The sequence below is a fragment of the Oryzias latipes genome, chromosome 1 (genome assembly GCF_002234675.1).
Source record: "Oryzias latipes chromosome 1, ASM223467v1".
Taxonomy (NCBI): Eukaryota; Metazoa; Chordata; class Actinopteri; order Beloniformes; family Adrianichthyidae; genus Oryzias; species Oryzias latipes.
Genome location: NC_019859.2, coordinates 823,897 through 848,288, shown reverse-complemented (window position 1 = coordinate 848,288; position 24,392 = coordinate 823,897). Strand labels below are relative to the sequence as shown.

At 46.7% G+C, this 24,392-nt stretch overlaps 1 protein-coding gene and 1 long non-coding RNA gene across 3 annotated transcripts in view; one reads left to right on the top strand and one right to left on the bottom strand.

The window, feature by feature from the left end:
* The window catches only part of LOC101174559 (glycine receptor subunit alpha-3), a 39,106-nt gene extending 21,575 nt beyond the window's left edge, over nt 1–17,531 (bottom strand). The window contains exon 1 of one of the 2 annotated variants that reach the window (XM_011493311.3): nt 17,107–17,531. In XM_011493311.3, coding sequence (XP_011491613.1) covers nt 17,107–17,174 — 68 coding nt within the window. In that variant the 5' untranslated portion in view covers nt 17,175–17,531. The remainder of the gene's footprint in view (nt 1–17,106) is intronic. The other variant, XM_011493313.3, reaches the window with a different exon arrangement.
* On the top strand, nt 105–3,654 carry LOC111947315. The gene is made up of 2 exons (XR_002873118.1): nt 105–495; nt 3,071–3,654. It is a non-coding gene; the product is annotated as an uncharacterized LOC111947315 (long non-coding RNA).
* Nucleotides 17,532–24,392: the final 6,861 nt, after the last annotated feature.

Genomic DNA, 24,392 nt, shown 5'->3' with positions numbered 1-24,392 from the left:
GCAGTAACCTGTGGGCGTGATTTTCACACGAAGATCCTCAGACCATCTTCTGAATATGCTAATGCAGGGTTTTTATACCAAAGCCCATCCCTGAGCTCGTTGGTTCGGACTTTGAATGTACCATGTTCATGTCTGTCCCCTTCGTGTTTGTGCGAAGTAAAACCTCCACAAAAGCTAAGTTACTGTCTCTGAGTCATTATTCATTATTTCTGTGTGTAAGAAACTGACGGGGTAACGAACCTAAAAATATTCCTATTTTACAGTCCTTTCTAGAAAATCCAGTTTCTTCACATTTGGTCCTTCTGAGCCGGCCGGCGCGCGCCCTGGACATCGCTGGAACCCCTGGGGGGGGTTGCCTGAAAACCGCTAGCGGTCTGAGATCACAGCCTCAGCATTGACCAATCCGCCTTCAGGATCGGCGGCCCTCGCCCTTGGGTCCGGTGGTGCCCCCGGTGACGTCGGACCCTCATCAAATAGCGACGTTCATTGCTTGAAGTGAGTACGCCACACAGAAAGTCTGTCCTCTCTTTACTTGTTAGGGTTTTATGTTGACTGTGTCTGTGTCTTGTGTGTGGGTGCCTCATCTCTTGGGGAAGAACAGAGAGAGCCGTGTGCAGTCACAGTGCTGCGCGTGCACGCTGACCACAGGAGCGCCTGCAGTCAGCCTGCTGCGGGTGCATGTGTCCTCCTTCACGGGAGATGACAGGGAGAAGTGTGTAGCGTCAGAGAAAAACCCGTCGGAAGCTGTGTGTCCCCGACGTAGGGATAGATTCGGTTGAAACCGGTCGGAAGCTGTGTGTCCCCGACGTAGGGATAGATTAGGTTGAAACCCGTCGGAAGCTGTGTGTCCCCGACGTAGGGATAGATTCGGTTGAAACCCGTCGGAAGCTGTGTGTCCCCGACGTAGGGATAGATTCGGTTGAAACCCGTCGGAAGCTGTGTGTCCCCGACGTAGGGATAGATTAGGTTGAAACCCGTCGGAAGCTGTGTGTCCCCGACGTAGGGATAGATTAGGTTGAAACCCGTCGGAAGCTGTGTGTCCCCGACGTAGGGATAGATTAGGTTGAAACCCGTCGGAAGCTGTGTGTCCCCGACGTAGGGATAGATTAGGTTGAAACCCGTCGGAAGCTGTGTGTCCCCGACGTAGGGATAGATTAGGTTGAAACCCGTCGGAAGCTGTGTGTCCCCGACGTAGGGATAGATTAGGTTGAAACCCGTCGGAAGCTGTGTGTCCCCGACGTAGGGATAGATTAGGTTGAAACCCGTCGGAAGCTGTGTGTCCCCGACGTAGGGATAGATTAGGTTGAAACCCGTCGGAAGCTGTGTGTCCCGACGTAGGGACAGAATCGGTTGAAACGTGCTGTCGGCTGTGTGGACGGCTTAGGGACAGATTCGGTTAAGGCGCGTCGTGCACGGCATTTGGGAACAAACGGAGCTCCGGGGAATTCATGTGTGTGTAACGTTTTTTATGTCTTGTCTGTGTCTGCTTTCTGCGACGGCTTCTGTGGTGTATGCTCGCTTTGATTAATGCCTCATGATGGCTTTGATTCATATCTTATTCTAAATAAATGCATAATGAATATGGTGACTCAGTTGACAAATAATTAGGCTTCTTTTCTGATTCTCCAAGCTTTTTCTGCTGATTAGATTCAGCGCTGGAGGATCCATAAAAAGGGTTACTTGGGTGGGAGCTCTGGTTTGTGATTGAAATTGAGAAGCTGGTTCTCAGGACAGCCACATCCGCAAGGGATTTAGCTCTTGTAGAAGCCTGGTGTGGTCTATGAATTCCTGAGAACGTTGTGGCTGATCGTCATTCATAACCCTAGAAAACATGGGTGGGACTCATTCACAAAATCTCACTAAAAGGAAAAAAAGCACATTGATCAGGTCCAGAAAACTTTTCATAAAGTTTGGAAGTATGTGGGAAGTCAGGATCAGACATAAATCAAGTATTTGGATAAATGGTTTAAAGATTATGGATTTCATAGAAAGTTAAGCAGCCTCAGAGTGCAGGACAGAGTAGAAGGAGGGGGGGACAGCTTCACAGATCAGAGTGCGCGTGCCCGAGCCTGCAGACAGGCTGATGAGGACTCGCAGAAAGGAGGGGTGATTTCTCCATTGTAAGCAGATATAAAAGCTTTCTCTGCTCTCCGAATAATGATAGGACGTGTTTTAGTATGTTTTTTGGGGGTATTTTAGTGTTTAGGACATGGACTAGGGTAGATGTTCAGAAAAAGCAATAGAAAGTATCATTTCTTACAAAGCAGATGTGGATCATTTTGTGGAGGACAGACCTCCCTCTTGTATAAACATGATCAGACTCGGATGGCTGGTGCAGGTTTCCCTTTTTTTAGTTCACTCTCCCCTGCTCATAAAAAGTTTGATTGCAGCCTTCTGACCCCACTAATCAGGTCCCTGCATTTCTGCTTGTAAATCAGGATTGACCCCTTAAAAGCATTCCTGAGGATCTCTGGTTCACTAACTCGCCTTACATTTTACATTTTTTTAATGGACATGTCTGCTAATCTTTCTAAGTTTCAACTCTCAGGGCAATAAGTGTAGTAAAACTAAACTCCAGTTGGCCCAAGCACAAGTTAAAATTTTCGGGACATTTAGTTTCTGTTTCTAGCAAAATTATTTCTCTCCCCGGACCTCACCACCTTATCTGATCAGCCCCCACCTTTACTCACTCGCTGTAAGCTGCAGCTGCTTGCGCGGCTGATAGTTGAAACAATGTCACCTGTGATTCTCTTGTGCGAATTCTCCAGAATCACATGCAGTGTGCTCTACTCCCTTCCGTCCAAGCATTACCATTAGTCAAACTGTTATCAGCCTGTTCATGCTGCTGTTAAAATGAGACGCAGTTCTTGTCTGTTTCACTTTCAATGTGTTTTTTCACAATTTTTATTTTTTAATTTTTATTTATTTTATTTTTTTCCTGATTTTTTTTTTTTTTTCTACTCTCATGCCTGGCTCTACTGAAACCATTGATGATTTACATGATTGTTTGAAGAAAGCTGTGAGAACAAAGGAAACATTGAGTCTGCCTCCAGCTCTCTCCTCCCCACAGACTCTGCATCCTGACCAGAAGGCCTCTGTCGGTGACCTGCTTTACCCTGAAGACCATTTAACGGACTGATTGGTCACACCCAGGTGGACAGGCCCCTACAAGGTTCTCCTCACCATGCCACCTACAGTACACATTGCTGAACGACCCTCCTGGATTCACGTAAGCCACTGTAAATTGCTGAGAGCCTATGAGACTGACATTTTGAGACGCATCCCTGGTTGAAGTCCAACTACGAAGCCGCCGCAGTGTGACACTACTCTTGGCGAGGGGCGCTCCCTGGTGTGTTTCCTCTAGCGCTGCTCTCTTCCAGCTACAGTGAGCTTCGAACCAGCTAACATGGGTCCAGCTGTTCCTCGTGGTTTCATCTTGTACTTTTATTCCCTCTTCTTCTGGAGATCTCATTCACATCATCAGCGAGGTCAAGGCCCTTAAATCACAAATTTCTTCTCAGATGACTGACGCCTACTGGTCTGGGTCCCCACTTTATTGGTTTACTTCTGGTGGAGTGTACTGATAAAACTAGTCACTCCGGTCCTCTGTGTGTTGTTTTTCTTTTTTCTTTTCGTCACCTGTTTGATTCCATGTGTCAAATGAATTATCGCTGTCAGGCCGACTCTATCAGCATTATGCCAACACTTAACCTAATTCGCATCCGCTCGTGGTTGAAACTGGTCTTTACAGATTTATTTTATTGTTTTTCTTTTGTTCGATTTCAATTTGTTTATTTTCTTTATTTCTTATTATGTTTCTTGTTCTATGTAACTTTAATTAATAATTTTGTGCCGAGGTCTGGACTGGTGATGCATGTGTATCTCTAGTGATGGCTGCTGAGGGGCACAGAGCCGTTGATGAGTTTTGCCCTCCCTGACTGCTCACTGAATGTTTCACACAGATGGTATAAGTTTAGCCCTGGAGGTTTTCGCATCAACACACATGTTTCACCTACCACCTCTGATATGCTCATTTATTCACGTTGATTTTATGTTTTCTTTTGTATTTACATGTACCTCTACATTTTTGTTTTCGATGCAGAGCCGATATGCTGCCTATACTGAAAATCTTCGTGAAATGGTGTATGGTTGATGATGACAGGAGTTCTGCTGACTATCCATGTATAATTTTGATATGACAAACAGGGGGGTATGTGAAGAATAGTTAGAAACTGCCTTTAACTTTTATTACACTAATGGTTTAAACTTAATTCACTGAGCATGTATTGTCATCTCAAAATTATATTACATTTGAAGAAAGCACAGCCAAACTATTGTTCTAACAGTTTCTTCCCATACTCCCTCTTTTCTGTGCATGTTTTCTGCTGAGCAGGCCTCAGACTTATCTTCACTTTAGCCTTGGAGCTTCCCTCCAGCAGTAACCTGTGGGCGTGATTTTCACACGAAGATCCTCAGACCATCTTCTGAATATGCTAATGCAGGGTTTTTATACCAAAGCCCATCCCTGAGCTCGTTGGTTCGGACTTTGAATGTACCATGTTCATGTCTGTCCCCTTCGTGTTTGTGCGAAGTAAAACCTCCACAAAAGCTAAGTTACTGTCTCTGAGTCATTATTCATTATTTCTGTGTGTAAGAAACTGACGGGGTAACGAACCTAAAAATATTCCTATTTTACAGTCCTTTCTAGAAAATCCAGTTTCTTCACAAAGTTCCAGGATGAGCATGAAAACATGAATATTGATCCATCTGACGGTAACCAGCTGAGGGGGCGTGTCTGCTGGCGCTGGTCGTATGCTTTCCCCCCCGCTCTGCTGTCACTCAAAAAAAAAAAATCCAGCAGCTTCCAAAACTGAAGATCTGAGAGAATTATTTAACCCTCTCTGGTTACGCAACAAGCGGCGTGAAGAGACAGAGGACAGTTCTGCATCTGGAGACCGCCGTTATCCCGCCTCTTATGTAATCCTGCCCCCCACCCCCCATCACTACATCCCCACGGAGCGCGGTCTGTCCGACCGTGACCACGAGATAAACAACAACTGTTTATCACAAACGGGCTGCCAGCATCTGGAACGGCTGGAAACGCCTTCAATGACATCATCCACCTCCTGACCCAGAACCCCACAGGGAAGCTGGGAAACAGAGTCTGCAGAACCATCTACAGTCTGCAGAACCGCCCAGAGTCTGCAGAACCGCCCAGAGTCTGCAGAACCGTCCACAGTCTGCAGAACCGCCCAGAGTCTGCAGAACCGCCCAGAGTCTGCAGAACCGCCCAGAGTCTGCAGAACCGCCCAGAGTCTGCAGAACCGTCCACAGTCTGCAGAATCGTCCAGTCTGCAGAACCGCCCAGAGTCTGCAGAACCGTCCAGAGTCTGCAGAACCATCTACAGTTTGCAGAACCGCCCAGAGTCTGCAGAACCATCTACAGTTTGCAGAACCGCCCAGAGTCTGCAGAACTGCCCAGAGTCTGCAGAACCATCTACAGTCTGCAGAACCGCCCAGAGTCTGCAGAACCGTCCACAGTCTGCAGAACCATCTACAGTCTGCAGAACCGCCCAGAGTCTGCAGAACCGCCCAGAGTCTGCAGAACCGCCCAGAGTCTGCCGAACCGCCCAGAGTCTGCAGAATCGTCCAGTCTGCAGAACCGCCCAGAGTCTGCAGAACCGTCCACAGTCTGCAGAACCATCTACAGTCTGCAGAACCGCCCAGAGTCTGCAGAACCGCCCAGAGTCTGCAGAACCGCCCAGAGTCTGCAGAACCGTCCACAGTCTGCAGAACCGCCCAGAGTCTGCAGAACCGTCCACAGTCTGCAGAACCGCCCACAGTCTGCAGAACCGCCCACAGTCTGCAGAACCGCCCAGTCTGCAGAACCGCCCACAGTCTGCAGAACCGCCCACAGTCTGCAGAACCGCCCACAGTCTGCAGAACCGCCCACAGTCTGCAGAACCATCTACAGTCTGCGTCCGATGTTCAACTTTATTTAAACAGTAACAGTTTACAAAGAACCGCTCTCAGAACCCGATCCACAAACACGTGGACCAAACATCCTTTAGACCTTCAATGCATCACTTTGCCTTAAAGATGGCAGCCAGGGGGAGGAGTTTAAACCTCAGAGACAAACAACAATGCTTTTTGTTTTTAAACAACAGGGATCCTCGTGTTCAGAAAATGTCCCTAAACTCTGCTAACAGACAGAAGAGACTTCCTCTGGTGTTCAGACACATAAACCCAAACATATCTCTGATTCTTCTAGAAATCCAGATCTGTCCTGGACTCAGCCAATCCCATGGGCACTGAAAGGACGGAGGGGCCTTGAACACATCACTCCTGAATACCTAGGCTTCATAAAGGCTTCGTTTCTCTCAACAGACTCGCTACATAATGGAGCAACGGGGTCGGCCCCCGCCTGCAGGCAAACGTCCACTTAGATGCACCCCCATCCCAGTCCCCCCCCCCCCCCCCCCGGCCCTTTTTACCAAACTCAAGCTGCTTCAACGTTACACAAGAATGTGGTGGTGATAATCGCACAGCAACACAAAGTGCGGGTCAGGCTGACCCACAAAAACACGTCTGCTGAGGAAACGTGTCGAACCCTGACGGATGCCGAGTCATCAGGATCTAAAGGAAATTTATACAACGATTAATAATTAACTCACAAACTGTGGGAAAGAAAATGTATAAAACAAACGGATGTCTCATGTTAAAATGACAAAGTTAAAAAAGCTAAAGAAGATTTAAAAACAGCAAAAGGAGGGATTTTAAAATCCAGAAAATAACATCTGATTTTTAAAGAATTTATTTCTAAATTATGGTGGAAAATAAGTATTTGGTCAACAACAAAAGTTCAACTCAATACTTTGTTATATTCATAATGACAGCAGTCAAACATTTTCTAGGTTTGACTGCTGGGTTTTTCCACAAACTGTTGCTGGTATTTTGGCCCCTTCCTCCATGCAGATCTCCTCTAGAGCAGTGTTTTTTACGGTGGCCGAGAGGTGCAAGACACGCTTACATTTAAGATACAGCAACAGCAAATCCCAGTACAAATGAACAAATCACGAAACACAACAGCAAATCACGAAACCTACGGTGGCAGGGAGGTGCAAGACACATTTATATTTAGGATACAACCAACAATAAATCCCAAACTAATAAATCACGAAGCACTAATAACAATCTCGGAACAAATGAACAAATCCAGAAACAATTCAATTCAATTCAATTTTATTTGTATAGCTCAAAATCACAACAACAGTCGTCTCGATGGGCTTCGAAGTAAAACATGAAATCAAAAGGATCACGAATACAAAGAGTTCAATAGAAAAATACTAAAATGAACTAACAAACTGACTAAGCTATACTGGCATCTCTGCCCTCAGACCCCCCTTCGCGGTAAGGAAAAACTCCCAAAAAAAACGGATTCCGGTAAATACGAAGAAACCTCAGGGGTGTCCACATGAAGGAGGGATCCTCCCCCAGGACGGACAGGCGATTTACCGGAAATCTTAGAGAAGAATTAACTTATCTAAATCTACAACTACATATATAAAAGTCCAGCAGACGAGCTTCATCCAGCCGTGGTTATCGGGACAGTCAAAGGCGCGAGTCGAGCCAGAGACAGGAACCACAGCCAGGTGTAGGAGCAGGAGCAGAGGCGAGGTAAACGGTCAGGAACTGGAGCACGGATGAACCAACTGGAGTCTGGAAGCACTCCCACTCCCCAGGAGGGGAAAGAGGAAAAGAGGGACAATACATGAATCACTGCACCAAACAGAGACGTGGAGAACTAAATGATGAATTATGATCAAGAATAGAGGAGAGGAAGGGTAGAAGTAAAAACAGGAAAGAGGACAGAACCCCAGAGCACCATAGTTACCCCAGCTTCAACTTCTAGCAGCCTTTTAAAAGAAATAGTTATTATTAAGTTTAATTTAAACACATTAACATTAAGTTAAATAATCTCTGAATACTAACTAGTCTGACAATAAGCCTGTCCACAGAGGAATGTTTTCAGTCAACTTTGAATGTAGAAACTGAGTCGGCCTCTCTTCCATGAGCTGGGAGTTTATTCCATAAAACAGGGGCTTGGTGGCTAAACGCTCTACCTCCAACCGTACTTTTACTAATTCTAGGAACCACAAGCAGTCCTGCATTTAGTGAGTGAAGTGTTCTGATTGGATGGTAAGGGACTATGAGGTCCTTAATATAGGACGGGGCCATTCCATGTAAGGCCTTATAGGTTAACAGGAGGATCTTGAACTTAATTCTAGAATCAACTGGGATCCAGTGAAGTGAAACCAACACAGGAGTGATGTGATCTCTTCTGCTAGTTCCTGCTAACAATCTAGCTGCTGCGTTCTGAACAAGCTGGAGACTTCTTAAGGAACTCTTAGGACACGCTGCTAACAAGGAGTTACAGTAATCCAGCCTCGACGTAACAAATGCATGGATGAGTTTTTCAGCATCACTCTTAGAAAGTAGATTTCTGATCTTAGCAATATTCCGCAGGTGAAAAAAGGCAGTTCTGCACGCCTGAGATATGTGAGCCTTAAATGATAAATCCTGGTCAAGTAAAACCCCAAGGTTTCTAACTGTGGAATTGGGGGCTATACTTATGCCATCCAGGGAGACTATCTGAGCAGACAGAGCATCTCTGAGGTTTTTAGGATCTAGTATAATGACCTCAGTTTTTTCTGGGTTCAAGAGGAGGTCATTAATTGTCATCCAGGTCTTGATGTCTCTGATGCAGGCGTTCAGTTTCTCTATCTGGTCATTCTGGTCAGGCTTCATGGATAAATACAACTGCGTATCGTCGGCATAACAATGAAAATTAATGCTGTGTTTCCTGATTATGTTTCCTAGGGGTAGCATATAAAGCGTAAACAGGATCGGTCCTAACACTGAGCCCTGTGGGACTCCATAGTTGACTCGAGTGCACTGAGAGGACTGTCCATTTACATTAACGAACTGATACCTATCAGACAGATAGGATTTAAACCACTGGAGAGCAGATCCTCTGATCCCTATGTCCTGCTCTAATCTATGGAGTAAAATACCGTGGTCGATAGTGTCAAAGGCTGCACTGAGGTCCAACAGGACCAGAATAGAAAGTAGTCCCTTTTCTGAGGCCAATAACAAGTCATTAGAGACTCTAACTAGTGCCGTTTCCGTACTGTGGTGAGGTCTAAACCCCGACTGAAAGTCTTCAAAGTGGCTGTTGTCCTGTAGGTGGCAGTAAAGCTGCTTAACTACAACTCTTTCTAGGATTTTAGAAATAAAGGGCAGGTTTGATATCGGTCTATAGTTGGCCAAGATGCTAGGATCCAAACTGGGCTTTTTCAGAAGAGGTTTAACAACTGCATATTTAAAAGACTGTGGCACGTAACCCGTTTCCAGAGAGGCATTTATCATTGTTAATATGGGATCATTAATTAGGGGAAAAGTTTCTTTAAAAAGTCTAGTGGGAATTGGGTCTAACAGACACGTTGAGGATTTGGAGGACGTAATAATTGATGTTATTTCCGCTTGATCCACAATAGTGAAGCAGTCTAATGTTACAGAGGTTTCTATGGATGCCTCCATTTCTACCGCTTCAGCCTGTTCTGGGCTGATAGTAGGAATAACTTGATTCAACTTATGTCTAATATTTGAGATTTTACTGTCGAAAAATGTAAGAAAATCATCAGAGCTGAGAGAAACAGGAACATGTGGTTCTACTGAGCTCTGACTGCGAGTTAATTTAGCTATAGTGCTAAAAAGAAATCTTGGATTGTTTCCATTCTCTGATATTAAGGTTGAATAGTACTGGCTTCTAGCTCTACGCAGAGCTTTTTTATAATTTAATAGGCTATGTTTCCAGATATCCAGAGACTGCTCTGAACCGGAGCGGCGCCATTCCCTTTCCAACTTACGGGTTTCTTGTTTAAGAGAACGAGTTTCAGCGTTAAACAAACAAATTAAGGAAAGCGGAGAAACGGCGTCTAACAGAAAGGGAACGTCGACTTTTTACATTTCCTTATTACTGTCTTTTTTATGTGGACATTTTCAATACATGAGACAGTCCAAAAGCCTTTCTTCAATTGTATAACTACAATAAAAATTACAACATCGTTTAGCAAGGTAAAGTTTTTGCTTCACTTCCGGTATTAAGGGTCTTCCCTCTCCGTTAAGACCACTCTAGCAAGAATGCTTCAGGATTGTTTCATGTATTTAAAATGTCCACATAAAGAAAACAGTAATTAATAACATTAAAAAAATCATACACAATTAGTTTTATATTACGTCCATTTCTGTTAGAAGCCGTGTCTCCACTTTTATTGTTGTGTTTCTGGTTTTGGTCATGTGTAACGGGGTTATTTTTTTGTAATTCGGTATTCCGTAATTACTCATGATTTGCTGTTGTGTTTCGTGATTTGTTCATTTGTACTGGGATTTGCTGTTGCTGTATCTTAAATGTAAGCGTGTCTTGCACCTCTCAGCCACTGTAGTTTTTATACCAGTGTGCCGCAGCACACTAGTCTGCCGTGGGAAATTAACCTCAATAACTGATCTAAAAACATTTCCATCTCCAGGATATCAGCTCTGTGTTCATCCAAACAGGCCCTGATAAAACACTGAGTAGTTAGGAATATGAATGATCAGAAAATACTTTTTCTTTTTATTTGATTCTATTAAAGACACTTTGATAGTAATGACGGTACCGCGATTTAGCCGCAGCTTCAGCTCTGTTTTAGGGAAAGTCCCGCCCCAAAACAATGAAGCTCAGAGAAGAGAGTCTGTCTGCCATCACTACATCTCCCATGATGCATTGGGTTAAAGTGACAGCATCTCTGCTCTACTATGAGTCTCCCCTGTTGAACCACAACAAACACATCAACCAGTTTTTCAATCTTCTTGATGAAATCAGAGGTCAGAGGTCAACAGTTCAGTTCTCCTTCCAGGTTTGTGTTTCTTAACACCCAACCATCCCAGAGTTTGGTCCAAGTCATCTTTCTGACTGAAACACTTTTCTAATAATGGCTGGATTATTTTAGATGTTAAACTGAAGAAGTAAGAACAACATTTAAGAAACAGGATGAAGATGAAACAGACAATTAAACTAAATTTAAACAATTTAATCATCTAAAAAAAAAACATTTTTGTTAAAGTTTTCAAAGACTTTGATTAAGACATAAGAAAAACTAATAAAACTTCAACATGTTCACCTTTTATGTAGCTATAGAAAACATAAATGTTAGTCTTTTTGTGTAAATTTTATCAATCATATTGTGATCATATTGTTCAAAAATGACAGTTTCCTTTGCACCAACATCTAAAAATATATTTTAAAATAAATCACTAGGTTTTCACTCCAAATCTGGCCATTCATGGCTCCATCCATTCTTTCCTTTACACGGATCAGTCGTCCTGGTCCCTTTGCTGAAAAACAGCCCAAAGCATGATGCTTCCACCCCCATGCTTTACAGTAGGTCTGGTGTTCTTTGGATGCAGCTCAGCATTCTTTCTCCTCCAAACAGTAGAGTTTTTACCAAAAAGTTCTCTTGTAGTTTCATCTGACCATAGGCCATTCTCCCAATCCTCTTGTGGATCCTCCAAATGCTCTCTAGCAGACTGTAGACAGTTCTGCACATGGACTGGCTTTAGCAGGGGGACACGTCTGGCCCTGCAGGGTTTGAGTCCCTAGTGGTGTAGTGTGTTACTGATGGTACCTTTGTCACTTTGGTCCCAGCCCTCTGCAGGGCATTCACTAGGTCCCCCATGGGATTCTGGGATCTTTGCTCACCGTTCTTGTGATCATTCAGACCCCACGGGGTGAGATCTTGGGGGGAGCCCCAGATGGAGGGAGGTCATCAGTGGTCTTGTTTGTCCTCCATTTCCTAATAACTGCTTCACTCCAAGCTGCTTTCCTGTTGCAGATTCAGGCTTCCAGTCTGCTGCAGGTCAAGAGTTTGGTTTCTGGTGTCCTTAGACAGCTCTTTGGTCTCCATAGTGTGACTGTCTGAGGTTGTGGACAGGTGTCTTTCTATAGATAACCAGTTCAAACAGGAGCCATTAGTACAGGTAACAGGTGGAGGACAGAGAATCCTGTACTGCAGAAGTTACAGGTCTGTGAGAGACAGAAATAAGTCTTGTTTGTAGGTGAAAAAATAATTTTTTAAACCATAATTTTCAAATAATTTCTTTAAAAATCAGACGATGTGATTTTATTTCTCTTTTTATCTTTCATACTTGAGGTTTACATGTTATATAACTTTTTAAGATGCAAACTGCTCAATTGGTGGCTGACTGAATACTTTAGCCCCACTGTATGTTAATGTAAGTTGAATATTTGGAATCAATACTTCACTCATTAAAACAGTAAAGCCATCCTTATTCAAAACCTGATGTGTGTCTTTAACTCGTTTAATTTCTGCGTAAAAAGGAAAACAGGAGTGTTATGTCACCTGATTCCCACATCCAATCAGGTTTCAGATCAAAGACGGATCAAACAAAACCCTTCATCAGAAGGTTTCAGTGAATTGAAACGGATTCCTCCCGTCGTCTTCAGATAGAAGCTAAAGGTTTCTCTGGTTAAAGGAAGGTCGTCTCTAAGGGAGTTCCTGCGTCAAAACACACTTTACCCATTTTTAAAACAGTTTTACGACGGTCCGGGTGAATCCTCCACTCTGATTGGCTGCCGAGTGTGGATTCAAAAGTGATGATGCACGCCTAAAAAAGTAGTTCCGGTCACTTAGCTTAAATGTTCTGTATCACTGCGCTGGTTTCTTTAAAAAAATGTCATCTTCCTCATCTGGACAAAAACAAGCAGGAAGTTGTGAACTTTCTCTCTGAACTGATTATGTAACCATCAGCATATGTATCGCTTTCCTGTACGATGCGGCTCCGCTGTTACCATGGCAACGGCCATGGTTCAGCTGCGTAAACTTTTCTACCTTTCCTTGAAGCCCAAAAGCGCCTCGCAGTCCCATCTGCTGCCGAACACTGACATCAACCTGAAACCACCACCATGGGCCTCTGCGTCCGGCACGAGGACACTTCAGCACAAAATGGGAATCAAACCTGCAATCCTTCGACCACCCTACCTCTGCACCACAGCCGCCCAGTCCAATAGTCTGCTTTTTGTCAAATGAACGTGAACACCAAATCATTGATCATGAGATTAAACCCACTCGCCTCATCTCCTTCCGAAACATCAAGAATATAAATGTGGAGATGTTTTCTTCTCATTTAGAGCGCATTCCTTTCCTGAACTCGTCCAACCCTGATGAATTGGTTTCTTTTTATAATAACAGCCTTTTAGATGTTCTTAACAGTTTCGCTCCTGTAAAAACTCGGTCTGTTTCATTTGTTAAATCTTCCCCCTGGTTCACCCCTGAACTCCATAAACTGAAAGCCAAATGCCGCCAGTTGGAACGGCTCTGCAGAAAAACTGGCTCCCCGTTCATAAGGAAATCTACAATGAGCAGATTCTACAATACAAGGACTTGGTTTCTAACACTAAAACAAACTATTTCTCTGAACTGATTGATGCAAATAAGGGAAATTCCAAAATGCTGTTTTCTTTAATGGATAATGTCTTTCAACCCCGTAACAGTTTTCCCCCTCATTTTTATTCAGATGTAATTCTCTTCAGTTATTCTTTAACCAGAAAATTCTAGATATCCATCAGCATCTCCATTCCTCCACCTCTCCCCCCCGTCTGACTCGTTTTCTGTAACTCATATATTCACTTCCTTTCTCCTCCCTGATCCCAGTGAAATTTCCCGCCTCATCCATAAGTCCAAACCATCCACATGTTTGCTCGATCCCCTCCCAACATCCCTGGTTAAATCCTGCCTTCCTTCTCTTCTTCCTTTCATTTCTGCCATTATTCACTCCTCATTGACATCAGGTATTGTCCCCTCACTCCTTAAGACCGCTGCCGTCAGACCCATCCTAAAAAAACCCGGCTCAGACCCCAACTCCTTTCAAAATCTTCGTCCTATTTCTAACCTCCCCTTCATTTCAAAAATTCTTGAAAAAATAGTCGCCTCCCAACTTTCCCATCATCTCACCCAAAATGATCTTTTTGAACCCTTTCAATCTGGTTTCCGTCCCCTTCATAGCACAGAAACTGCCCTACTAAAAATCACCAATGACCTTCTCCTTGCAGCTGATTCTGGACTCTTCACCATCCTCATCCTCCTCGACTTGAGCGCAGCATTTGACACCATATCTCACTCCATCCTCCTCCACAGACTTTCAGCCCTCGGTATCGAGTCCACCCCCCCTCCGTTGGTTTCATTCCTATTTTTCAAGCCGCACTCAGTTTATTCAACTGAATTCTTTTAAATCCCAACCCTCACTCATTTCATCTGGTGTTCCTCAAGGTTCTGTTCTCGGTCCCCTCCTCTTCATTACCTACCTGCTACCCCTTGGTAATATATTCCGTAAATTCAATATTGATTTTCATTGTTTCGCGGATGACACTCAGCTCTATCTGTCCAGTAAACCCAACTCTTCTATTCCACCTGCCTCCCTCTCCTCCTGCCTGTCTGAAATAAAAACCTGGTTCACCCTAAACTTCCTCAAACTTAACAGTGATAAAACCGAATTACTCCTCGTAGGTTCCAGATCCACCCTTTCCAAAGTTTCTAATTTTACCCTTTCCATCGATTCCTCTCCAGTTTTCCCCTCCCCTCAAGTAAAGAGTCTGGGTGTCATCCTTGATAGTACATTATCATTTCAATCCCACATCAATAGCATTACTCGGTCAGCCTAATTTCATCTACGTAATATTAATCGTCTCCGCCCCTCCCTCACCATCCACTCCGCCTCCATTTTAGTTCATAGTCTGGTCACTTCTCGTCTCGACTATTGTAATGCTCTTCTCTTTGGTCTTCCCAACAAAACTCTAAATAAGCTTCAATTGGTCCAGAATTCAGCTGCCCGCATCATCACCAGAACCCCCTCCTTCCATCACATCACTCCCGTTCTCCAGCAGTTGCACTGGCTTCCAGTAGCCTTTAGGATTAAGTTCAAGCTCCTTCTCTCCACTTTCAAAGCCCTCCATAGCCTGGCTCCCTCCTATCTCTCTAATCTCCTCCATGTTAACACTCCCTCTCGCTCTCTTCGGTCTTCTTCCTCCCTTCAGCTCTCTGTCCCTCCGGCCCGTATGGTTACCATGGGGAGCCGTGCCTTCAGTCGCTCTGCCCCCCAACTCTGGAACTCTCTCCCCCCAGACCTCCGTAACACTGACTCCTTTATGATCTTTAAATCCGGACTAAAAACTTATCTGTTTAAGCTCACATTTCCGGAACACAATTTCACATTTTCTGTCATCTGATTTTACTAATGAATCCAATTTATTTATTGTTTTTAACATGTTGTGATTTTATTGTGTTAAACCTCTAACTTTCTACGGTGACCTTGGGTCTTTTGAAAGGCGCTTTTAAATAAAATGTATTATTATTATTAGAATTGATCTTTCTGTACATAACAGGATATAGATCCATAAATCAATAATTTACTTTCAAAAACGTAGTTCCGCTTAAAGAGGCGACAGTTTCACATCTTTCACGGGGGAATCCTCTCTGCACTAACAATGACTCCGCCCCCTGGGTGTGGTCGTCAACCTGAAGCGATGACGGCTCAAAGATCTCTTCATCCTCCTCTCCTCTGCTCTCAGATGGGCCAACAGCCTGCAGCCGCGTCGTTTCCCTCCACTCATCTTCCTCTGGTGTCCTGCTCTGGGCTGACGTGAGTGCTGGTGGCACCACATCTCTATGAGCACACTGAGCACGTGCAGTGGCGAGCTAAGAGCACCCTTTGGATGTTTGGAAGAGAAAAAAACAAACCCTGGAGAGAGCTGGTGCACAGACCGCAGCCTCGCTCCAGAAATGGAGCTGAGACGTTCCTTTGTGGGACCGCCCCCCTCCATGCTGATCCCTGAGTGAGGTGGATTAGCCCTGGTGGAGTCTGCTCCTGCCTTCATCACCTTTTCATGAGGTCACCATCTTCTTCTCCGTCGGTGGAGCTGGCACACTGAGGCAGACGCGGAGAAGTAACAATCCGCCGTTTGGGTGTAGCGGGGCGTTTAAACGGGTCTGCTAAGCCGCCGCACGCTCGCCACCTGAGGAGGGAACATCTGAATAAAACCGTTCTGAAGCAGATCCGGAACCATCCGTGACCCGGAACCTCATGGACGAAGAACCGTCCATCCGTGACCCGGAACCTCATGGACGAAGAACCGTCCATCCGTGACCCGGAACCTCATGGACGAAGAACCGTCCATCCGTGACCCGGAACCTCATGGACGAAGAACCGTCCATCCGTGAGCCTGACAGCAGATCCAAGAGGATCAGAGAATTTTCCCTCAGAGAAACGGAGGAGAACATCCCGGCTGAGCTCCTCTGGGGTTCTCAGGAAATCCTCATCCATGAATTAAAGATGACAGAATAAAGAAGGGCTTTAATATAATGAACGGCATGCTGGGAATTCAGAGCGTCCCGTTTGGGCTTTCAGAGCAGAAACTCCCTGTGACTGTGGGCGGCGAGGGGGAACGGCGCCCTCCAATCCAGACAAGATGTTTGCAACAACGTGGACTGCAGAGGACCTCAGGTCCAGATCCACAGAGTCCAAGTTCCTTCTTTGGCTCCGGATCAGAAGCATAAAAACCCTCAGCAACTCCACAGAAGTGGAGGGAATCGGACCCAGCACGAACACCTGACCAGGGTGACACCTGACACCTGAGACACCTGACCAGGTGTTGAAGGTCACGTGTCATCAGATAACTGCAGTTACACATCAATTCAGACATTACACAATACACAACACTTTACAATATTTGTCAGTTCCGTTTGTGTCCATGACTCTGAATCCAGCAGAACTCCTAAAAGTCCAGAAGGTTCGGATGTTCTGCCGGGCTGACAGCCGATGACAAACATTTACTTTCATCTCTTCGGTTCTGTTCTGGATTTGAAGACAGAATTCTTCACCAAACACTGAAAACCAAACTCCTCCCGCTGCCTTTAACCTGAAGCGCGTGCACGCTCACACCTTAAGGCATATGAACACAGCGCGTGAGACTGACGCGCACGCGCCTCTCACCTGAGCAGCAGAAGCAGCTTCCAGACGACTGACGGGCACGCGCCGCACAGCTCCCTCCTCTTCATCATCTCCGGTTCTGTTCTGGAGGCTCTCAGCACCGAGAACAGCGCTCGCGCTCAAACTTCGCCGGGGGGGGCACGCACGCGCATACTGGGAGTCCAACAACTTCACGCGCGCTGTTGCGTGACATGAAGGGGAGCAGTGGCGTGTCGCGCGGGGCGCAGCTGCTCGGTCTGCTCCACGCTCGAGCTCTGCTCCGCGTGAGCCTTCCAGAGCCCCGCCCTCGGTTCCCAGTGGATTGAATGACAGCTGCTCGACGAATGAGAGGCTGTTTCAGTGAAGATCCTCCTCCTCCTCCTTAATGAGGGAGTTTGAACAGCACGCAGGAGATTAAATACCACATTTTCAATAAACAAAACAAACAAAATCATATCAAAAACCAAACATCAGCTGTAAACAAAACGACAACCAAAGGCTCTTCTGTGAGGCAGCCGCTGCTTCAGGCTGAGACGTCACTGCAGGTGAGCAGGTGACCACAGCCAGGTGTGCTTTGGATCAGACAAGGCTTCAGATCAGACAAAGCTTCAAAGCAAACAAAGCTTCAAAGCAAACGAGGCTTCAAAGCAAACGAAGCTTCAAAGCAAACGACGCTTCAGATCAGACAAAGCTTCAAAGCAAACGAAGCTTCAAAGCAAACGAAGCTTCAAAGCAAACGAAGCTTCAAAGCAAACGACGCTTCAGATCAGACAAAGCTTCAAAGCAAACGAAGCTTCAAAGCAAACGAAGCTTCAAAGCAAACGAAGCTTCAGATCAGAAAAAGCTTCAAAGCAAACGAAGCTTCAAAGCAAATGAAGCTTCAAAGCAAACGAAGCTTCAAAGCAAACGAAGCTTCAGATCAGACAAAGCTTCAAAGCAAACGAAGCTTCAAAGCAAACGAAGCTTCAGATCAGACAAAGCTTCAAAGCAAACGAAGCTTCAAAGCAAACGAAGCTTCAAAGCAAACGAAGCTTCAGATCAGACAAAGCTTCAAAGCAAACGAAGCTTCAAAGCAAACGAGGCTTCAAAGCAAACGAAGCTTCAAAGCAAACGACGCTTCAGATCAGACAAAGCTTCAGATCAGACAAAGCTTCAAAGCAAACGAAGCTTCAAAGCAAACAAAGCTTCAAAGCAAATGAAGCTTCAGATCAGACGACTAGTTGAAGCTGCAGCGTCTTAAAGGCCCTTGTACTGAGCAGAACCTCCGTCATGAAACAGTTTGATCCCCGTCCTCGGTTGGATGCATAGAACCAGCTCTGGGGCCGCTTCAGACCCAGATCTTCATCTTAGGTCCTAAAACCTCCAGCATCCTCATCCTCAGACATCCATCGTGACCTCCTGCTTCAGCTGCTCCTCCTGCAGATGCGGTTCCTTCATGTGCTGCTGAACCGGCCGTTCTCCTCCAGCAGGAGCAGCATCTCCTCCGACATTTCAACAGACTCTTCACACATGGGGGGTAACCTTCCTGGGGGGGTCGTCCTTGTTTGGTCCATTCTGCAGCTGACAGTGAAACGCTGAGCAGCCCTGCTGGAAGTCTTGTTCGCCGCTCTTCCTTCTGGTCAATGGGCTAGTGGGGGGAACCCCCCCATGTTGTGACACAAACATGATTCAGTGCTGGGGGGGTCTGGAGACTCTGCTGTCTCTGACTCTCACAGTCTTCAGTCTGTGGCCATGGAGAACATGAACTCTGTTAGTGGGCGGGGCTTCCTGCAGGTTCTTCCGTCGGACGTATCGGGTCGTGACCATCCCAGCGCTACAGACAGGATGTTTTCACCTTCCTCTGCAGAAGACACGCCTCCTCTTCCTGCTCATTCCCATCATGTGAAACAGAAGCAACCGTGGGGATGGGGTCAGTGGTGGGGGGGCATGGTTCAGTCATGCTCTGCCCCTCCCCCTATTTCTGTTGTTGAAGTGGGCGGAGCAGACTCTGGTCAGCGTTCCCATCCCCCTTCAGGCCGCACCTCACCTGTTGGATACTGGACACTAAAATGAAGCCCGAAATGGGCAGGACATGCTGACCCCATTTGGCTCTGCCCACTTTCTCCCATTGCCCGCCCACCTGCCAATCAAAAAAGCAGAAATGATCCTGTATTTGGAGCCATTTCAGGCCCCGCCCTAAAGACCCAGGATAGCTCTGATATGGATCCCTGTTGCTGTTGCACCCCTAATGTTAGTTTTGGGGGGGTGAGGGGCTGGAAGCTAGCGGGATAGCGTGCAACAGATGGATGACAGGTAGTGCGGGCAGGGTTGCTCTATAAAACAACACAGTTTTTTTTTTTTTTTTTAACTTGTCCTGTCCAACAGCTGGGCAGACAGATGAGAGCTGAGGGCCTCTTGTGTTGGACATATTTTACTTTAACAAGAGGGGTTATTAATCTTCAGACAAACCAAAGGTATGTCTGAATAAACCCCTTTTGTAATTGAGGCCAAACTTTATTAATTTCAATCATGTCTGAAAATCTTTGGTGTTGGACCGGACGGAAAAGGAAAGAGGGGAAGAAGAGAGAGGGACGTTAGAGAGAGGGGGGGGTAGGAGGGTGATAATAGGAGGGGAAGGGGGGTAAGACCATGAAGCAGCATAGAGCAACAAGTTTACTGGTTGTTAATCATTATGGTAAGGTTCAAATGTAGAAAAAAAAAAAAAAAAAAAAAAAAAAAGGGGCGGAGCCTGTCCACACACACACTCAAATGTTATAAACACACCTGCTAGCTGCAAAATGTCCACCTGTCAAGATGTACACAAAACAGATAGTGTTCACACGCATACTTATGCCTTAAAACCAACTAGTGTGAAATATTTCAGTCATTCAGTCATGCAAACTATTAGTGCAAAGGTGAGCTAACACCTGTGCTCAGGTGAGTGTTTATGTTCTTCTAAAATGGATGGTGGAACATGAAAAGAAGGAGGGAGAGTGCCCAGCCATCCCCACCCCAAGACCCCCAACGCAGCAGCAGCGGCAGCCGGAATCCCCCCAACGCCACACGGGAACCGGCAGGGAACAACCGCCGCCCGGGCGACCAAGCCCGCCACCCAGGCCAGGGCCAGCAGGGCCGCCGCAAGGCCCCCAGAGCCAGAGAGCAGGGAGGCACGGAGGGAAAGAGAGCGCCGCCCCAGCCCAACCAGGAGAGCAGCCCCCCCGCCGCGCCGGGAGAACCCAACGCAGGGCCCCACCGGAGAAGGACGCCCACAGCCCCAAACGAGCACCCCATCACCACCCAGGAGTTCCGGGCATCCCCCCGCCCCAACCCCAGGTACGAGCCAGGACCCCCCAAGGGAGACCCGCTCCGCACTCCAGGCAGCCACCCGCCCGGCCCACGGTTGGTCCAGGGAGGAGCGAGGCAGGGGCCCGCCGCCCCCGCCCAGGAGGGGGGAACCCCGGGGAAAAAAAGAGGGCCCACAAGGGGTGTTGTAAATATGGCCCGACCAGGCTCGGCCACAGTTGGAAATTTGGCGGGGCCCAGCACTCAGGAGCAAGGACCAGAACCCACCCCCCAGGGACCAGACACCCTTGGCTCAGATGTAATGTGAACCCCCCCACCGCGCGGAGAGAGCACCGCCGGGCCCAGGAAGCCGGCACCCCGGGGACACGGCCGCCGCTGCAAAGGGGCCCGTACCCCCCACCAGGGAAGAGGCAGGGGACAGACGGACCCAGGTCCCACCTTCCTTGCAAAATGTGTGTGCGTGTATGTGTGTTTGAAAGGGTGTGTGTGTGCATGTGTGTGTGTTTATGTTGGGATGTATATATTGAGGGGGGAGGGGTGTGTGTACTAAAGGGGGTGCGGTTAAAATTGGCGGGTAGGGCACTAAGGGGACATCTCCTGATTACTCACAGTGACGTCCCCTCACCCTCCCCACCAAAGGGCCCTAAATGTCTAAGGTGCGGTTAAAATTGGCGGGTAGGGCACTAAGGGGACGTCTCCTGATTACTCACAGTGACGTCCCCTCACCCTCCCCACCAAGGGGCCCTAAATGTCTAAGGTGCGGTTAAAATTGGCGGGTAGGGTGCTAGGAGGACATCCGCTGCTTGCTGGCAGTGATGTCCAAGCACCCCCCCTACCAAGGGCCCTACATGTCTAAGGTGCAAATAAAACCGAAAGAAGGGGGGCCCACTCCATACGGCAACCACAGGAGGGGGGCCACTGCCTAGTAACCCCCCCCCCCCCAAGGCTAATCGCAGGGTAAGCCCCCCACCCCCTCACCCTATTATGAGGTTATATGAGGAAGGGGGTAAGTTGGGGACAGATGATAGACTGTCCCCCGGTGGTCAACAGCTGTCCCCCGCCCCCCCCCCCCAGCAAGGGGGCCAGGCCCACCCAGCCCCGGGGCCCCACCCCCGGAGGCGCAGACACCCCAGGCCCAGCACCACCACCCCCACACAGAGAGAGAGGAGCCAGAAAGCGTCGCCCCCCCCCGGAGCAAGCCCAGGCCCCCACCCCCAAACGCCGGCCCTAGAAGAGCTCTGGTCAGGCCTCGACGGGACCGAGGCAGCCAACCGGCCGGGGAAACCGCCGATGGCCTCAGCGGAGACCCCGACCCGTCAACCCCCCCTGCCCCGTACCAATAGTGCCCCCCCCCCCCTCCCCCAGAATGCCCCCCCACAGGACAGGGCCGACAAGACCCTCACCCCACCCCCCCCCCAGACCCCGCAGCCGAAGCGGATGACACCCAGAGCGACCGGGGGCCCCAAGAGGGTTGCCCCGTCCCGCCCCAGAGCCAGGGAAGGGCCGATCCCAGCCCCAGGTGTAGATGGGAAGCCCATCCAGCGCGCGCTGGGCCCCCCCCCCGAGCAGCGCCCCCCGCCAACCCCCCCCAGGACAGGCAAAGGGACCACCCCCCCAAGCCAAGCCAGACCCCCCCCCCCCCCCCCACGCACCCCCACACCCAAGCCCAGAGGACCACGCAGCGCCCCAGGCCGCCCCACCCAGGCGCCGGACCCGACCCCCCGACCAACGGAGCCCCCACCACCCCCGGCCAGGCACCGGAGGCCCCGACCCCCACCCCGGCCCACGGCAGAAGGGCAAGGAGCAGCGACGACCATGCCCCCCCCACCCCCTAAGTCACGGAGTTAGCTATGGGAGACCAGAGAGACCGAATTCTTTCAAAGTTACTTGAACTTTGGGCTGATATTTTTTCCAAGCTGATATGATCAAGCAGCAGATTTCTGTGTTGACTTATATTTATATTTTTTTTGCTTTTCCAATTTATTAAAATAGTTTTTTTAGCAATGCAAAGAGTTATGAAAATGATAGAGCCTAATCCTCCTTCTACATCGATGGCACTCATGTCACCAAGCACACAAAGTGACGGTGAAGCTGTGATTGAAACCTTAAGCCAGACTGATAGATCGGCACATACCTGCTGCCAGAGAGCCTGGACAGGCGTGCAGAACCATAGTGCATGCATGTAATTGTCGGGTAGATTACTGTCACAGTTCTGACAAATGTCTGAGTTAATGAGACCCATCTTGAACATCCTCTGTCCAGTGTAGTAAATTCTGTGAAGGGTTTTAAAATGGATTAGCTGCAGATTTGGACTTTTTGTCATTTTAAAGGTGTTTAGACAAAGTTCTGACCAAAAACTTTCATCTGTGCTGATGCTCAAATCCGCATCCCATTTTGTTGTCGGAAGTGAAATATTGTTATCTAAATTACATAAAAGTTTGTATATTTTGGAGAGAGTTTTATTCATTGAGAAATTAATCAGAGTGGTAACTACATCTGGTAGCTTTAAATCGTTGTCTCTGTATTTAAACTTTTTAGTAATAATTGATTTAAGTTGCTGATATTCCAAGAAGTTATATATTCCATGTTTGTCTTGAAGTTCCTGGGGAGTTATGAATCTTCTATCAATAATTATGTGCTCTAGTTGTTTTATGCCCCCTGCTTGCCAAGCTGGGAAGTGAATCATTTTTTTGTTAATAAGGATGTCCGGGTTGTTCCAGATGGGTGTCATTTTGCACGGTTGAATTGATGATTTTGATATTTTGAGAAATTCCCACCAGGCTGTTAAAATGGCATTTATATTAGTACTTTTGAAACAATCCTGTTTTTTAACTGTTTGGCTAATAAATGGTAGATCAGACAGGTTGATCTTTCCACATAACGCCTGTTCCAAGTCTAACCATGAGTTGGTTTCTGGATTATTTTTTAACCATTTTAAGATGTATTGTAATCTATTTGCAAGAAAGTAATTGTGGAAGTTAGGTAATTCTAATCCTCCACAGCTTTTTGCAGATTTTAAAGTTTTTAGACTAATTCTTGCAGGTTTATTGTTCCATAGAAAGCTTGATATGGATGAGTCTAATGTTTTGAACCATTTTAATGGCGGTTGTGTGGGAATCATTGAGAAGAGATAATTAACTTTGGGTAAGATTTTCATTTTAACCGTGGGTACCTTGCCCATAAGGGACAAAGGCAGGTTGGTCCAGCGTGTTAGATCGTCCTGTATGTTTTTCAGTAATGGGGTGTAGTTTAGCTGCACCAGTTCTGATATTTTGGGGGAAAAATAAATACCTAGATATTTTATATTTCCTGTTTTAACTGGAATTGTGAGTCTTTGCTCCGCATTACTGTTCAGTGGTAATAAAACAGATTTATTCCAATTAATGGAATAGTCTGATATAGAAGAGAATTCATTAATGATTGTTGCCGTTTCATTAACAGAATGTATATTACTTAAAAACAGTAATATGTCATCCGCATAGAGACTAATTTTATGATGGCTGTGTTTGGTTTTAATTCCTTTAATACTCTCATTCTGTCTTATTGCTGCAGCTAGAGGCTCGATAAATATTGCAAAAAGAGAGGGGGAGAGTGGGCAACCCTGTCTAGTTCCTCTTCCAAGAAAAAACCTGTTGGAAGTCTGTTTATTAGTTCTAACTGATGCATTGGGGTTGTGATATAATATTTTGATCCAATTGATGAATGATTCTCCAAACCCAAACTTATGGAGGGCAGCAATGAGGAACTTCCAGTTTACTCTATCAAAGGCTTTTTCAGCATCCAGCGATAGTATAGTCATTTCCTGGTTTTTGATGGTGGCAAAGTCTATTATGTTAACGAGTCTGCGGACATTATCATCCGAGTGTCTGCCCTTGATGAATCCAGTTTGATCAAAGTGAATTATGTGAGGAGTGACTTTTTCTATTCTCTGTGCTAGTGCTTTGCAGATAATTTTTACATCTGCATTAATTAAAGAAATGGGGCGATAGCTTGAAGGACTCGTGGGGTCTTTGTCTGGTTTTAGAAGA